The sequence below is a fragment of the Ochotona curzoniae genome, unplaced genomic scaffold (genome assembly GCF_017591425.1).
Source record: "Ochotona curzoniae isolate NIBS_2020 unplaced genomic scaffold, NIBS_Ocur_1.0 contig_3819, whole genome shotgun sequence".
NCBI classification, from domain to species: Eukaryota; Metazoa; Chordata; class Mammalia; order Lagomorpha; family Ochotonidae; genus Ochotona; species Ochotona curzoniae.
The window spans coordinates 15,092,560-15,110,509 of record NW_024466004.1 but is presented as its reverse complement, the minus strand read 5'-3'; the positions used below and the strand labels follow the sequence as shown (position 1 = coordinate 15,110,509).

At 37.8% G+C, this 17,950-nt stretch overlaps 1 protein-coding gene across 1 annotated transcript in view; it reads left to right on the top strand.

Annotated features, from left to right (window-relative positions):
• The first annotated feature begins 842 nt into the window (after positions 1–842).
• Positions 843–17,950, top strand: part of PKHD1 (PKHD1 ciliary IPT domain containing fibrocystin/polyductin) — a 405,478-nt gene continuing 388,370 nt past the window's right edge. The window contains exons 1-8 of the mRNA XM_040983008.1: positions 843–894; positions 2,634–2,711; positions 3,640–3,784; positions 7,141–7,249; positions 11,242–11,299; positions 15,157–15,235; positions 16,498–16,572; positions 17,526–17,590. Of these exons, the coding sequence (XP_040838942.1) occupies positions 843–894; positions 2,634–2,711; positions 3,640–3,784; positions 7,141–7,249; positions 11,242–11,299; positions 15,157–15,235; positions 16,498–16,572; positions 17,526–17,590 (661 nt within the window). The remainder of the gene's footprint in view (positions 895–2,633; positions 2,712–3,639; positions 3,785–7,140; positions 7,250–11,241; positions 11,300–15,156; positions 15,236–16,497; positions 16,573–17,525; positions 17,591–17,950) is intronic.

The window sequence follows — 17,950 nt, the reverse complement described above, 5'->3', positions numbered from 1 at the left end:
GGTTCAAGAAAAAGAATCATGAGAGACAAAGCTAGAAAGCTAGCATGGGGCAGGCCAAAATACAAAAAAATATGCCTGTCTTTCCTGCCCTCATTATTGTATGTTGATAGATAGAATTTGTTTATTTTTATTTGATTCTTATCATTATAATTTATTTTAAAGGAATATTTTTAGAAAGAGAGAAGGAGAGACACACAGAGAGAGGTCTTCCATCTACTGGTTTTCTTCCCAGTGGACTCAATGGCTAAGAGCTGAGCTGATCTGAAATCAGGAGCCAGGAGTTTCCACCCCATCCCCTAACCCCCCAAATGGGAGCAGGGCCCCAAAGCTTGGGGCCATTCTTCGCTGTTCCCCTAGGTCATAAGCAAAGAGCTATATCAGAAGTGGAACAGCTGGGGTAGGAACTGGTGTTCATATGGGATGCTGGCACTAGCAGGAGGATTAGCCTGCTGTGTCACTGTGCAGTCCTACTAAATAGAATTTATTTTTAAAAGTTTAGTTTTCATTCAGTTAATGAAAGAGGTTATTATTATTTACCCAGCTTAAGGATGCAGAAAATAATCTGGTGAAACAATAGGGATGGTTGTGATTATGCATGATTCTTAGATGACCGCTTTCTCCCAAGCTTGGACCAGGATGGGTCCCTTGGAAGACTTTAGGGCCATGTCTGTGTCAGCTTCGTCTCTCAAGTTTCAATACAATGAAGTTATGGTAAGAAAAAAAATGGCAGTAATTTTTTTTACTCTATCTCTGTAAAGCAGAAAAGCTATGGCGCTTCCATCAAAACAGAAGATGCTCTTAATGTTTGCGTTATCTTACAAGTATTGATTCAGATGAACACAATGACTGTTGTGCTGATCTCTCTGATAAGCATTAAACTGCTGCTTTTGGCAGGTGAGTAGAATTGTATTGCCATGATTACAGATAAGAACATAATAGGTTTCCATGAAAATTACTATCAATACTTAAACAAGTACTCCTTTTATTTTCAGTTGAAAAATAAATTTAAATGGTTTACTTTGGTGGAACAATTGAAGCATCTGCTTCAGACTTAAATTTCCTATTCAAAATTTTTTTTCTGCTTAGTAGTTGTATTTATATACTCCATTGTTGTATGTAGCTACTTTAAATTCAGTGGAGATTGCTGTAGTACTTCAGTGCTTTTAAAAATGACCTGTAACCTCCCTGTCATAATCAGGTTTTGGGCTTGATGTTCAAATTCTTTGTAGTAGATTATTTCCTAAAGGGAGTAACTTACTTTTGCTTAGTGATTAATGAATGCCTGTATTATAATGTCTTTTTCTTAAGTCATGTCTCCAACGCTCTCTGAGTTTTTGTTGCTTTATGTTTTATATTCTCATGGCATTGGTATTTTGGTCTTCTTTATAAAGTATCTAACCACCTTTGAGAGGTAGGAATGGTCTGGTCTGTTTGGGGTTTTTAGAGATGTTTATTTTGTCTTGAATCATTTTCCATTAGTCTCAGGAGCGCAGTGTGCTACCTGCACAGAGGTACATGGAAGTTCTGAGTTAGCCATAGTTAGTGTATCCTGGATTATTCCTTACACATTTTTTTTTTCTGATATACAATTGACAGGTGTTCTGTGGGTGATACTTTCATTGCTTGTTTCCTTACTGAGTAATTTAACTTTAACTGATTTTTTTTAAAAAGCAAATTTATTGTTTTAAAAGATTTATTTATTTTTATTGGAAAGTCAGATATACAGAGAGGAGAAGAAAGAGAGGAAGATCTTCCATCCGCTGATTCACTCCCCAAGTAACAGCCTGAGTTGAGCCAGTCTGAAGCCAGGAGCTTAGAGCTTCTTCTGGATCTCCCACGCAGGTGCAGGGCCTCAAGGCTTTGAGTCATCCTCCACTGCTTTTTCAGGCCAAGAGCAGGGAGCTGGATGGGAAACAGGGCTGCCAGGAAACGAATTGGTGCTCATATGGGAACCTGGCATGTGTATGGCGAGGACTTCAGCCACTAGGCTATTGCGCCGGGCCAGCTCTTAACTTTTCTATGATCGAAATTCCAGCCATGATCTAGGCAGTGGCTTCACTATAGGCCGATGAGCCAAAAACCCAGCAAATTTTGCATCCGTGCAGAAAGTCACTCTGATCTCTATGAGGAAAGTAGAAGACAGTGGATTAAATAAGAGTATTGAAGTAAAAATAACTTCTTGAAGGTAATCCTTTCTCAGAAAAAGAAAAACCAAAAAAGAAGTGATGGCTTTTATAATTAAATATGGCCAGAAGGTGAAAAGTTGGGAAAGTGAGAGGAGGGACTCTGGGTTCAATTAGGAAACAGACTCTTCTCTAAGGAAACAGAAATTCAGAACTGTCCTGGTGGATACTGAGCTTCTGAATTTCTAAAATGAGAGGGCTCAGTCTTTTCCTTAAAATCTTGCTTCTGAAGGTGTGTTGCCTATACCAGGGGCACCAGATTAGAAATGTACATTCTAGCACGGGTCCCAGACCAAATGAACCAAAAATTCTTGTAGGAGATCTAAGCAATCTGTGCTTAATCAAGCTCTCCTGGTGATTCTAAGGCATGCTAGATTTTACTTTAAAACATGGGGAAGCAGTGGATCAAGTTTGATCTTCAAAATTATTGTTTCTCTCAATTATTGACAGCAACTCACCTGACTTTACGTATTGAACCCGAGGAAGGTAGTCTTGCAGGGGGAACGTGGATCACAGTCATCTTTGATGGTAAGCTTGGATTTTATCAAACACACATTTTTTTATTAATGACTCACAATCCTAAAGAATAGGATTTGATTTTCTACCTCGTGAAAGAATAACATAAAAGAGGACATGAAAAGTGAAGGACGGAAGGACCAGTATCTGTCTCTCCAGTTGCTTGTAGACTGGATTCACAGAAACAGAACACATCATACCACTGCATGGCCAGGACTGCTTTCTTACCCTAAGTTATGGGACGAAACTCTGTAGTTGATGTGCGAGTCCCAGCTGGTATCTTAATAGCTGTACCAATTGCCTGTCTCCATAATGGTTTGATTTTAATGTTTCAATTCTGCTATGGTGTGGAAGCTATAAGCATGAAGTAGAAAATACACTTGGAATTTTTGATTTTGGTGTTTTCCATGGATATCGATTTGTAGTACACATACTTTCCCAGTGCTGGGCAGTGGCAGTAAGCCACAGCTCCCAGTCAGTCCTCCAAACAGGAAGCTTAACAGCTGGTTCTCTACAGCGGGCTGTGTTGCTAGGGTATGATGTCCCACAGGAAGGTGTATTTGAACTTGATATTTGCAACCCTTTTTACCTTACAAGGTGTGTATGGAGATGTAAGCCATTGCAAAGTGGGGGCCAGCTGTACTGTCGATACTGAACCATGGTTTAGCATTCCTGTTTCCTGTGCAATGCAAAGTAACTTTCAGAAATAAAAACATTTCTTGGATTTGGTAGACATGAGGAGTCATAATCCACATATAAACCCATAAATGAGAGCACCCCCAATAGATAGCAGACACAACTGCCTTTGGAAATGAGTAATATTTTAACCCTGAGGTAAATTCAGTGTAAATTACATTGCCCTCATGTGGCCATGTTTGGACATTACCTGGAGTGGATCATCATTGTTTAGCTAAGACTTCCCCTTTTCTTTTGGATTTAGGTTTGGAGACAAGTGTCCTTTATCCCACCAATGGCTCTCAGCTGGAGATACACCTGGTGAACACGGTGGTGCCCACACTGCCCAGTATCCCCTGCGATGTCACTCCTGTCTTCTTAACATTGCCGATGGTGACATGTCAGACCAGGTATACCCATCTGGGGAAGGGAAGACTAGACAGGATGAATGTATGAATGGTTGTCCTAATAGCCTTTGGTTATGTTAGAGCAATTTCTGCTGTAATCTTAATTGCCAGCTACAGCTTCTTTCTTCCTTCTGTTTTGTTCTCTCTCTTTCTTCCCTCCTCCCTCCCTTCCTCTTTCTTTCTCTTTCTACCTTTCTACCTTTCTTCCTTCCTTCTTTTCTTCCTTCCTTCCTTCCTTCTTTTTTTCTTTTCCCTTTCTTTCTTTCCTATCACAGTTACCGAGAGATATGGAAAGGCAGACAAAATGAACCATTGATTCATTCTCCAGATGTGCACAATGGGCAGTGTTGGCCAGGCCAAAGCCAGGGCCTAGGAGTCTCACCTGGTGTTCCAGATGTTTGGAAGGGGCCCAAACATTTGGGGTATCCAACTGTGCTTTTCAAAGGCCATTAGCAAGGAGCTAGATCAGAAGTGGAGCAGCTAGGGTATAAACTAGAGCCGATATGAAATGCTGGTATCAAAGGCAGTGGCTTTACCTAGTATGCCATCACCCAGCCCCAGCTATAAGTTTTGAAAATATTTCTTGTGAATATAATTCTTCAAAGGTCCCTGGGTGGTTCTACAGTATAAGAGAGGGTAATAATATGGGGAAATTTTTTTGAGACATTGTTTTTTGTTTATGTTTTTTTCTTTTTGCTGAGTCCTCTGGTTATTAACAAATAGCCCCATTTTGCAATTTGAGCATCTGTTATTCGGAAAATCCATAACAGTAATGATTGGGTACAAATCTCAAACCAATTAGAAAGAAAATTTGCTTTTAATTTTGTTTGCTGCATTCAATATCATATCTATTTGGAAAATATTTATGTAAGATTGCTGGTAATCTATTATTCTGTTCAAGTTTTTATTGGCCTATGAGGTTTATGCTGTTGATTATTTGCTCATGTCTTAGAGATGCTGAATGAAAGTAGATTATTGGTGAAGAAAAGAATGTAATTTCTTTTAGTTTCTTTTTTCAGAAACATACTCCACCTTCCATTGTTGCCCATCACAACCCACCACCCAGTATAAATGCCATCTGTGCCCTGAAGATTGAATTGAAGGTCTTCTTTCCTTTCTTTGAATGGGGCAGAAGGAGCACCTTCATCCACAGCGTGTGTGTGCACACTCTTTTTTTGTTGTTTGTTTTTTTGTAATTTATCCCCTTGAAAGGAGCTGAGCCGATGAGAAGCCAGGAGCTTCCTCTAGATGTGTGGACAATCCCAAAGTTTTGGGACATTCTCTGCTGCCTTCTCTGGCCATAAGCAGAGAGGTGGATGGGTAAAGTGGAGCAGGCAGGACACAAACTGGTGCCCACATGGAATCCCTGTGGTTGGAAGTGGACAATGAGCCACTTGAGTCATTGTGTGGGGCTCAGTTTGCACTCTCATATCTTGTCCTCCTAGAAGCATGTGCTTTGAAAGAGGGGGTTAACTTGATTTCATCATGTTCATCTTTAGGGTGCACTGCATAATCTGCTACATAGAAGATATTCATTAGGTAGTTATTGATCAGAGGTAGCCTTGTGGCACAGCAACTTAATCTGCTGTCTGTGATGTTAGTATATTCTTTGAACTATGATGCATGTCCCAGCTGCCTCACTCCTTACTTAACTTTCTGGTAATGCATCTGGGAACAGGAAAAGATGGTTCCAATGCTTGGCCCCTGAACCGCTGAGGTAAAACCAGATGAAGTTTCAGGGTCCAAGCTTCAGCCTGGCTCGTTTCCTATAGTTGCAGCCATTTAGGGGGTGAACCAGTGGATGGCAAATCTGTCTGACTGTCTCTCTCACCCTCACTCTCTCTCTCCTGCCTCTTTGTCATGCTGTCTTTAAAAGAAACGAACAAAAAGGAAAAAAGGTTTGTTGCTTGAAATTGTTTCATTGCTATTGTATTGAAAGCAAAGTTTCAAAATTTTGAAAAACTGAAATTTTGTGGAAAATGAAATGAAAAATAAGTTTACTTTTATGCAAAGTGTTTTGAAATCCATTCAGAATATTTTCATAATGTGCATTGTATCTATGCAAACGTTTCTGAGATTTCTTGATGCTTTCAAGAACTTCCATAAAATAAGTCAAAGTTGTTAAGATTTTTGTGTCTTCTCTGCTCTGCCAATACCATTTATTTTGCATTATTATTTTAGAGAAAAGGAAATACTACTCTGTTAAGCATATTCATTGATTTGATTTGAAGATGGTTATCAAGTTAAACTAACATTTGAATGTAAAAATTATAGTTTATCATACATTAAATGCTAGTGTACTCGTTATATAAAAAGACATAACTGCTTCCTCTAAAATAGCTCCTGTAGCATCAAAATCAACACTATAGAAACAAGATACAATGTGAATATAAATGTAATTTGAAATTTTCCAATAGCCACATTATAAAGTTCAAAGAACTAAGAGAATAATTTGATAATATATTCATTACATGTTTATTTATTATTAAATTAGTATAATTTAATACTATTTATTCTAAACATTCTCTTTCAATATATTATGTAAGTTCCTAATGAGATATCTTATACCCCTTTTCACATATCAACTCTTCAAAATCTAGTGTATATTTTATGCTCAGAGGCTGTGTTAATTGGGACTAACTAACTGTGTTAACTAAGCACTTAACACTAGTTGCTAACACAGTGGACACTTCCTAGTTAAACATTTTAGATCATACTCAAAATTTTGTTGAGAAGTTTTGCTTGATTCAAGCCTGTTTCTTATTCATCATATCCTTCTCATTTCAAAATCCTTTGTGGTTAGCAGCCTCATAGTGGCAAAATGGTCGTTTTGCTCTTTATTAAAGGAAAAAAAAGAAGACCTAAGCCCCTTTGTCTTGATGGTCACATGAGGTATTTAGCAAGTGGATGGTTCAGAAATCACCAATAACATCAATACCTTTTATGAGAAACAATGAGGACTCAGGCCCCACTTTGTATTGACTCTTTGGTGTACATATGCCTAAGTTTCTTATTCTTTCTATAGCTGTTGTTTTCTTTAATAAAAACTGGGAGTAGAACATTTATTAAAATCCCTTCCAGTTATTAAATTCCTTTTAATTGATGATTCTTGGAAATAGAACTTTTTGTTTTTCTTCGATTTCAGGGACTTCCAAACAAAATCATTTTTTTCCAGAAGATTTTGATCTTTAAAGTCTAATAATTATAAATGGATTTAGGAAGTGAAAGAGGAAATATAAGACTCCTTGATTAGCTCTGGTTTACATGGACACGGGGACAAATTGCAAGTGATTAAATGGGGTGCTAGTTTTGGAACCGATGATTTTTCATTCAAAGGCATCTCCAATTTCTGCCCTCAGGTCTCTGCTGTCTGAAGCCCATGCGGGTCAGTATTCCTTGGAAGTGTACTCTGGGGGACAGGTGTTTTATAGCCCAAGTCCAGGATCAAAAGACAACTGTACTTTCAAGGTGAGTTCTAAGGCTGGAAGAATGCTTTATACACACACAGTAACAGACAGACAGACAGATGTAGAGGGAGACAGAAATATAATCCATTTATTGGTTTACTTCCCAAACAGCCGTAATGACTGGAGTTAGAAAACGCCGAAGCCAGCAGCCTGAAACTACATGGGGCCTAAACACTTGGGCCGTTATCCACTGCTTTCCAAATGTATTGCAGGGTGCTGAATTGAAACTGGAGCAACTAGGATGTGAACCAGAACTATGGGATGCTAACATATCAGATGGTGGCTTAACATGCTATATCACAACAACAGCTCAAGGATGGAGGAATATATATTTGCCTAATATGAGAAGAAATTTAGTCATGAGTTTCAGACACTATGCTAAGATTAAAGATGAGGGTTTAATCCTTATCTGCCAGGCTCTGGCTAAATTCTTTATGTAATTATGTATAATACAATGCTTAAAAAGTTATATGGATAGAGGCCAATCCCATGTCTCAACAGGTTAATCCTCCACCTTCACGAGCTGGCATCCCATACCAGTGCTGGTTTATGTCCTGTCTGCTCCACTTTCCATCCAGGTCCTTGCTTGTGTCCTGAGAAAGCAGTAAAGGATGGGCCAATCCACTGGACCCTGTACTTGTGTGGGAGACTTGGCTCCTGGCTCCCAGACACTGACTTCAGTTAGCTCAGCTCAGGCCATTGTACCCATTTGGGGAGTGAACCAATAGATGGAATATCGCTCTCTGGGTCTCCTCTGTGTAAATATAGCTTTCAAATAAAAATAAATCTTTCAACAATTTATGGGGAAATATTTACTATCATGTTTTAGAATATGAACAACTTGAAACACAGGGAGATTAAATAGTTTGCCTATATCATGCAGTTCATAAAGAACAGAGCCAAGATTTGAACTTCCATCTTGCTCAAAATATCACCTACAGGGAACTCCACAGAGGGACCATAAGGGTTGTCTTTTTGAAATCATGCTCGGCCTGAGGGTAGCTAAGGGCCACAGGGACCCATGTTCACTGGTGAAGTGACCCACCTTTCTCTTTGCTCTATGGTGGCTTTCTGCTACTCTTTCCAATACCAGACTCCATGGACATTTGCTGGTATAATTCTTCATGCTCAAATATACTGAAAAGGAAGCTGAAAGAAAAATAGCTGAAGCAGGGAGCGTGCAGGAGGCCAATGCTGACTTATTTTAAAGCTGCATTACCTTTACTATGACTTGAATGTATGCTTGGTTTAGTTCACCATCCATTTCAGATTAGTTTTAACCCAAAAGTCTCAGGAATAGTAGGTCTTAAATTTTTCATAAAAAGCAGAATTTTTCAATATTCTTATTTGATCTGGTTGACCTTCACATAAGGTGCCACTGATTAAGAGCTGTTACAAGGAGTGCAATTTAGTCACCAATGCATGCTGCTTTAAAACAAGACTTCACTCTCAAATGTCATCTCTAATATAATCCCCATTTTGACAGCTTACTTTTGAAATTCAGAGTTTGCCCTTGATTTGCATAAACACCTTGTGTCTCAGTCAACAGACTTCTATTTACTTGATATTTAGATTCTGCACATATGCAGCAAGAAGTCATAAAAAGATCATCCTTTCTCAGTAAGACTTGGACCACCACCTATTCACTGGCTTAGGAAATGTAACAAAAGACATACAGCTGAACGTTCTTTGTTATATCATAGTAGTTTCCTTACTTATTAAAAGATCAGTAAGGAGACAGAGAGGGAAGGAAGAGAAACATATCTTAAAATTGCACATACAGGAAATGAGTCCATGAGTGGTTCCCCTAGCTCAGAGAATTGATGGAAAAGCACCAGTGCATGCAATTAATGAGAGGCAGTCCAAGCTCCATTTGATACAGTGTATCTCTTTGATTTGGGACTGGGACTCAGGGAACCACACATATGAAAAATTAATTCCATCTTGCCAGTCCACTCCAAAGAGCCTGCTGTGGGCACTGACAAGCTTGAACAACTCACAGAAGGTTTATCAAGCAGCTGGTGGCTGTGGCTTTACTGTTCTAATCTGCTACTTTTCCTCTCCCTAGCTTGGTGTTGCTGACCTCACTTGGGCTCCAGGATCAGCATGTGAGATGCTTGATTTGGAAGCTTGTTAATTTTTCATTTAGCTGTTTTGCTAGCTTAGTGGGTGACTGGGGACATCTTTCTCTTAGAAATGTGCTCGTTTATGCTGTGTTGGCTCAGAGAGACTTACAAGTGAAGCTCTTTCTAAGGTTCAATTTTGAACCTGTCCCATGACTCCAAGGAGTTGGAGGGAGTGATGCAGTGGCAATATTCCACACAGATTTTAGTGGAAGGATCAATCAATCTAACATTTCATTTTATAAATCAAAAGGTGTATTTCCTGCTTTTGGTTTGTACTTGATTGTTCCATCTGCCTCAGTTTCTAACGTCTGAGAGATGGGGCAATGATCGTTACTTCACTAGGTTCTCCTGATAAAGTTCCAACTGGAGGGAGATGAGGGTATGAGTTTAAAAATTGACAGGAAGAACAGAGTGAGGGATGATTGGCTGGCTGGTGTGCATGGAATTGCATTAATCTTTATCTTTTGATGAGGTCGGAGCCAGCTCCCACTCTGAAATCATAGCATCCTTCTTTTGATACCTGACTGTATATTCTTCCTGTTAGCTGCATTCTGGCCTTTTCTTTCAGAAAATGAGAAAACTGGCTTTGACAGCAAACTATTCAATCCTATGAGTCAATACCAGACCCCACCCTCCACTCCCCACACCTGTCAAGCTGCATCAGCTTTGTTAAATCTGTTGTCGATGTCTGATTATGGCTGTTGATTAACAGCAGAGTTATTCTTTGGAGATAGTTTTACCTGGAAATGTGGACTGCTGGGATGCTGGAAGCAGAATAAACAAAACAGGTTTCTGTAATCTGTTGGCCCCTGGGAAGGCATTCCAGGGACTCACAAGAAGTGGGAATACTAACTGTCCTTGGGTGAGTTTTTGGCTTACGAATCAAATCTTGGACAATCTGTCCTCTGCTTCTCTATTTCTTCAGTTGAGCCCCCATGTGATTCCTTGTTGGAGCAACATGCTTATTTTAGATTAACCTAAATTTCTACACATGAACTGCAATTCTAGGGGAGTTTCCTTCCTCATTGTCCTTCCAGGCAGGAGACATCGGATCAGGATACATCCACCATTAACAAAAAATAATTGCACAGACCAGCCTGTGTATGGGGTGTGGCAGCAATTGGCCTCTGTGGATCTCGGGGTTGATAGAGGATGTGCTTCAAAAGGAGCAGTGTAAACTGACTTAGTGTCCAACCAGGTATTTCCAGGATGCAACCTTTCCATAGGAGCTGCATTATTCCTTCTTGAAGAGCAATGTTGCTTTCTATTCCTTGAAGTTCTCTTTTTAAAATATAATTTACATCTCAATTGGTGCTTTCCATTTCCCCCTAAAAACACCTCATTCATGTTCCCATCCAACTCTCCACAGTTTTTGTGGTTTTTTGTGATGTCTAAAAAGATGTTGGCTAATGAGAATTTAAATTTCAATAGTTCCAATTAAATAAGTGAACTGATTTTAGAAAGCAAACATTCTTCATGACTCAAATACATGAAATTTATTATAATGAAATGAAAAATTGATAATCCGGATGATGGCTTGTCTATCTTTATGCTAAAATGTTATTGGGTATGGTATTCGCGTAAGTACAAAAAGGCTTGCCAGACTTTTGACAACATAATGCAGGATAGAAAGCGAAATGACCATGATCAGTTTGCCTTTACCTCATCCATAGAAAGATTAGAATAATAACTTCATCTGCCCTTCAAAGACATATTATGAAAATAAAAGGAAGTAGCTGTGAAGGTAACTTAAGAACGTGTAACTGTTTACTACATTAGCCCAATGTCTTTTGAAGTATGACTGTTGCTTCCTGTGTTTGTGGATATTCTACTGAAATCATCGCTTATGATAATATTTTTTAAACAGTTTTCCAAGGCACAGACACCCATTGTTTACCATGTTAATCCATCTAGTGGAGTTCCAGGTAAGAAATCTATTAAAGTAAGAAAATGCGTAAATCCCTTTGTAAAATTTTATTGCAAGCTCTTCTTTTTAGGCGAGTATTCTCTGCAAGTAGACTTATGATGTTGTTTTGAAAACAAGTTTCAACCTCTGGTTTGTCCTAAATCTGATTTGGTGTTACCTCTGGGTATTTTTATTCTATTACTTCACTGATAACAAAAAGGGTCCAAACATGAACAGAAAGAGACCAAAATATCAAATTAGTTGATATTGGAGAGAGGAGGAAATGTAAGCCATAATTTGTTTTGATTTTATAATCATCCACTTAGTAACACACCTTTATTAGTCTCTGTGTACCAGCTTATCTGCTAGTTATTTGCATGTATTAACTCATTAGATCTTAAAAAAAAAAACATAGTAACATGAGAATTGCTAGGATTCCCATTTTTGTAGATGGGGAAATGAGGTAGTAGGTGACAGTAATTTGCCTGAAGTCATAGAGTGAACAAATGGTATAGCTATGACTTAAATCAGGGTGTACTTTATCTTATGTCGTGGTTTATTGGCTACCACTTGAAGACTCTAAGCTCTGAAGTTCATTTGGGGATTTGTTTGTGAGTTAGAGTGCACACAATTTACATTGGCCAGGACAGAAGGAAAGATCGTATAAAGCTGGAGATTTACATAAAAGAATAAACTACAAATCTGAAATGGCCAGGATTATAGATGGTTTGCCATTTGATTCCCCATAAATTTCTACTGTGCTTCAGATTGTAAATATTTTTATTTTAGCTATTATTTTTGAGATAACATTTTAATTTGCATTATGGTCAAAGGCTTGTTGGTTTCACTTCTTAAGGAGTTAGATAAAAAGTAGATCATAGCTCAGCATGAAAATAGGCACAGGCTATACGTGATAATCAAAAAAGGTGTTCAACCTAATTTACACACAGCGATTTTAAAAAGATTTGTTTCTTTTTATTTGAAATGGAGATTTACAGAGAGAAGGAAGGAGGAGAGATCTTTTATCCCCTAATTCACTCTCCAAATGGCCACAATGGCCAGAGCTGAGCTGATTCAAAGCTGGGAGCTAAGAGCTTCTTCTGGGTCTCCCATGTGAGTTCAGGGCCCCAAGGACTTGAGCCATCCTCCGCTGCCTTTCCAAGTCATCAACAGGGACGTGGATTGAAAGTGAGACAGCCAGGACTAGAACCAGCACCCATATGGTATGCTGGTATTTTCAGGCAGAGGATTAGCTTGTTCAGCCACTGTACTAGCTAGTCCTCATATACAGCAAATTTTAAAATAATCAGAAAAGGTTTGGAAATATAAAAGTATATTTCCTATCAATTTGATAAATATTTAAAACAGATTTTGATGAAAAAATATGGTTTTCATTTGTTTAGGGTTCACAGAATGATATACCTATGGAAATAAAAACTGTTAAATTTTTATATACAGTTGCATCTAAACACATAAATTGAACTGGTTTTGATTAGTTTTACTCATCAAGAATTTCAGAAAGACTAACTTATTCAAAAGTGTATATTTGGTGAATGTGTGTGTATAAATATAAATTTTATATGTGTGCATTTAAATTGTTTCCTGGAGAATATGAATTTAGCATGATCTTAGTTGTGTAACTTTCTCACAGATCTGCTCCCTTCTATTTCTCTGCATAATCAAGAACATGGTACATTTTATTAAAACGAGATGTGGTTTGTGAAAATCACATGCAGATGTTTGGGGTCCTGCTGTTCTGAAGATAGAAAGTTCCTACTTAGATGATGCTGATCTTGTTAGGGTAAGAGATGAGGAACGAACCAGCCAGTTGAGGTGTGAGATAGCATGCCAGCTGGTACCTAGATCTGCCAAGCCCATTTCTCCCGCAGAGCTGGAGTTCTGCACAGTCACCTCTACTTCGTAGGGAAATGATTAAAGGCTGGCCTCACTGGAGTGGTTTCAAGTGGAATCCACATGGTTACATCTTTTCAATTTCAGATGATTACTTTTTTTTTTTTCGTTTTGGACACCTGTCCACAGGATCAGTTAGGGAGATGGAGGAGGTGGTAGACAGGCAAGACAAAGTTTCTTTGAGTGGTTGAATTTCAGAAATGTGGTTATCAATCCTTCTCTCTAACACAAAATTATCTAATAGTCTGAGTAGGTCATTCACAGTCTTTGTTGGGTTTCTCTATTTAGAAACAAAATAAAAACCCGCAGGGATTCCTAATGTCTAAAACCCATGATTAGCTTTTTAAAAGTGTGCCCATAAAAATAATCATGGTTGCAAAACCAGAAATTACGTAATTTAACTCTATTAGACTTAAAAAAATTATTCTGCCAGTTTCTAGTGGTAGCAGAGGACTTGAGAATCCAGGCTTCTTCGCTCTACGACCTTGGTCTCCTTCATTAGGTGTTGGTTCTTTCTGCCCATTTACCTTGCAAAATGAACGTGATAACTCTCAAAAAGTTCCTGTTGTTTTAATATAAGTCATTCAAAAACCACACTAGCTTATTAATAAGGCACAAGTGGGGAACTATTTCGTGAGAATGCTTTTCGGTGTTCTTAAGTGTCCACAGTGACTTCCAGAGTCTTCTGGGTCCAGTGATCTCCTCAACCTAAAGACCTTTTTTTCCTCTATGGTTTTGAGGCTTTGAGTCTCCACCCAAATTCTTCTTGGTATTTTAACATTATATATGATGTTGGAAGATTTCAGTATAAATGATTAAATCCTAATTATTTGGAGGGCATGTGCTTGCAGATGATTGTAGAAAAAGTTAGAATCCCTGAAAACCCATTGGATTGCATATGATGAGAAAGTTAGGATTATATGTACATTTTAATAAATGTTACCTAGAAATTGGTGTTTGAAAGTGTTCAAAAGTATAAAATATGCAATACCTCAAAGCACATTGTTCTTAAATCCCACATTGAGTGGATGATCTACATGGAGACAAGAGAAGGGAACATGTCAGTGCATGGAAACTGGCTCTGCCTTCATGAAACCCTCACTCTTTATGGGGCTGTAAAGAATGATGATTATTCCTTCCATGCTTTATATATAGACAGTCTAGTCTGTGATGAAAAACAATTGGTTTTTCAGCCTCTCTGACAGGTAAAATTTATCATTGGGTTGTATCTTGGGCCATACAGTGACCGTTTCCAAAAAGTGTTAATTTTCTAAATCATAATCAACTTTGTCACATTGAGTACATATAAACAAAAAGAAACAAATTTATATTGTATATTTAGAATTAGAGCTTAGAACATTAAAATAGGATTTTGATATTTTTGTTTTTAGTTTCATTTCTTCAAAACATTTTTTTGCTTATGAAATTCTTCATTGACTGCTAGATTATACAGTCATACAGTAGCATCATTTTCTTATAAAAAGGTTCATGATTTTGCTTTTCATTTCTTTAGCGACACATTAGTCATTCAGTAGCATGTTGTTTAACTTCATGGTGTTGTTACTTTCTTTTTTTTTCTCTCTTCTTCCTGTTGTTGATTTTGTTTTGTGGCTTTTCATTTATGGAGATGCATAGTAATTGTGTCGTGGAGACTGTCATTTCCAGAAGTGAGGGTACGGTACCATGGGCATCTCAAGTGGACTCCCAGTGAAACTGTTAGATGTGTCAGGACAATGGGATGCTGCACGCTCTGCCATTGTCAATGATTGCAATGATGGACTTATGATTGTTTATGAGGAGCTATGCTCTTATAGTGATGTGGTGGAACTCAGTGTGTGACAGGGATTTGGGGAGCGGGTAGAGGAAATTCCAGGGCCTATGGAACTGTATCATAAAATGACAATAATAATAATAAATGAAAAAAACCTTCAAAAATTAAATTAGATTTAAAAAATCTTAAAACAGGAAGCCTAATACATGTGCATGGCTGGATTTTCACTGGAAAACTAGAAACATTTGATTTTGATGATGAGTACATTGACAGGTAAGCAATTTTATTTTTGTGTTTAAACAGCTAGCTAAACATTTGTGTATGGTTATGACTTTTTGGAATTAGCTTTCCTGATAGCAACAGATTGTAAGTAGCTGATGCAGAATTGCTATTTTTCTCTCTGAAGTTTAAATTCTCCTATAAGGTAGTCTTTAATAAACTTTGGTAATATAGTTACAATTGTTTGATCAGGTTGATTCATCCATTTACTGATGACTAGGCACTCTGGGCTCAGTGCAAATTGTACTGTAATTGAATCTAGATTTTCTCTTGTGATTTTCTTTTATTAGTTTTCTCTTGTTCATCAGGCCAAAGTAAATTCTTTAAAAGTGATGCATAAACCACAAAGCCCATTGGAATTTTCTTGCCTGGTTGCTATCCATTTGTACGTTTAGAAATTCTCTTAGTAAGATCAGAGAAAAATGTGGACATAGGTACTACATGCCATGGAGCTATTAAGATTTTCTTGGAATAAGTAGGAGGTCAACATGACTTTTTACCAAAGACTTCTTAAGATGTCCACATTACCTCATCAATGCTAGATATAGAACAAGATAGGATATTGAAATTGCAGAGTTTCTGGGATGATTTAATTATTTCATTTCAATAGATGAAGTACTTGTGACAATTTCCGAGGTATAAGGAACATACTTTCACTAAGCACTCATCTGTGTACATTCTATATACTGTGTTCAATTTCCTTTCACCCCCTGGACAGGTTGTCAGTGTTCTCTCTGCTGCCCTCTCTCTGATTTGCCCTATTTGGAGAGGATGATTTGCCTTCTGTCTGGATCTAAATTTTTATTATTCTGTAATTGTTAACTATCTATAGTAATAAAATTACTCTTCCTGCAAGACTCTTCCAAGGTATGCCCTTGACAATGTGCCATATCCACTGCTTGGTCCCATCTCCACCGTAGCTTGAGACCCAACATTTGAAAGGGGGAATAAAGGTGAGAATTCCACAACAGTTCAGTATAGAACCAATATAGTTATTGTGAACATGGTGAAGATTTTTCTGAGAAAGGCTGAACACTTGGTCTATGAGATGAAGCATGGCCCCCGAGTTCATCTCTACTGTCTGGGTGAGAGTTGACCTATTTAACCTTCAGGAACAGTCCTCAGGCATCGGCACTAAAACCGAGTAAATCCTGAGGAGGATGCTTTTAATCAAGTTTGGCGTGACTTTTGTCAGTCATGTTTGCTAAGAACACTGTTATTGTTTTCTAATTTTCTGTTTCCATTTTAAAATCCAGCCCTCTGCTCTTGGAATCTCAAGGAGACAAATGGGTCACTCCTTGCTCTCTGATAAACAGGCAGACAGGAAGCCAGTAAGTGTCTTTTTTTTTTTTTTTCAGTTCTTTCTTGTAAATAGAGCATACTCATTCAAATTTGTTTCAAAATATGAGTTACAACTGTTGACTGTGATATGTTTAGATTTGCTGGAAAAGACACAGAAATGAGTAGAAAATGCAAATGAAGTGGATCCTGAAATATTTCTTGAAAACCCCCACATGCTTGTGAAGGGTTGTTCTGATGCCTTGCATTTGTATCATTCAATACACTTGAGTATGCATAGCTATTAGTCACACATTATAGAAGAGGAAATTGAGGCACCGAGAGGTTAAAGACTTGTTCAAGTTTCACAAAAAGCAAGTGGCAGACCTGGAATTTAAATTCCAACTCATTAGCAAACCTCTAGAATCCATGCTATTAGCTACTCTACCATGATAACTAGCCAAAGAAAACAATAAATTTGATTTAAATGATGTGTACGTGGTCAGTTCAGACAACTGACAGGTTAGATTTTAATTTCAGTCCTTACTGGATGGATTCATTTTTTAGGCTATCAAAGAATTATACTCTCTAGCATAGCTTTTTGGTATTAGCACTTAATAGAGTCAATTTCTATAACAGCTTCTTTATGGCATCTCTAGTTTATTAGTTTAGCTGTGCCTTTTTTTTAAAATTCATGCTTGATATTAGATCTTTTTTGATAAAAAGAATTTTCAATACCTTTCATATAACAGATTTTGGAAAGAAAAGATTAACTGGAAATTACAAGTAAGTTAATTTCTTTCTGTTACACTGGTGAATGGTGGCACAAATACTGATCATATCACTAGTTAGTATTAACCAACTCGTTTATCCCAGAAAGTTCATTTACCTTCAGCACCTGTCAACAGTTCCTGGCTATTTGCCTTTTCTGTTGTGTTTTACTTTTCTGGTTAATGAGTCAGTAATTCTGTGTTGTCTGATTCTAACCTCATTTTACTTTCCTTAGCTATCCTATTCAGGAAGATCATGGTCTTGGGACTCTGCAGTGCCGTGTGGAAGGCGACTACATTGGTCAGAGAAGTAACATCATTTTAAGACCTTATCCATTTCTTTCTCCATATTAAAAAATAGTATCAAAAACTGGTTCTCATGAGGGTGATATTAATACCACTTGAGAGCTTCCTGAAAAACATTGCAAGAAGCAGGTCACGTATAAAATAATTCAATCCTCAGCAGTAAACTTGTGAGGTTCGTGAATTATATTTGCTTTGTAGGTCAAAAGACTGAAACTAGTAACTAGAATATTGGGATTAAATTGGTCTTGGTTGAGCTCCAAGCCTGGCTCTTACCTACTGTGGAATAGTACATTTATCCTTACACTGTTTAAGTCCTTATTGCTGATGGTGCTAAGGTTGTGATGTGTTTATTTTG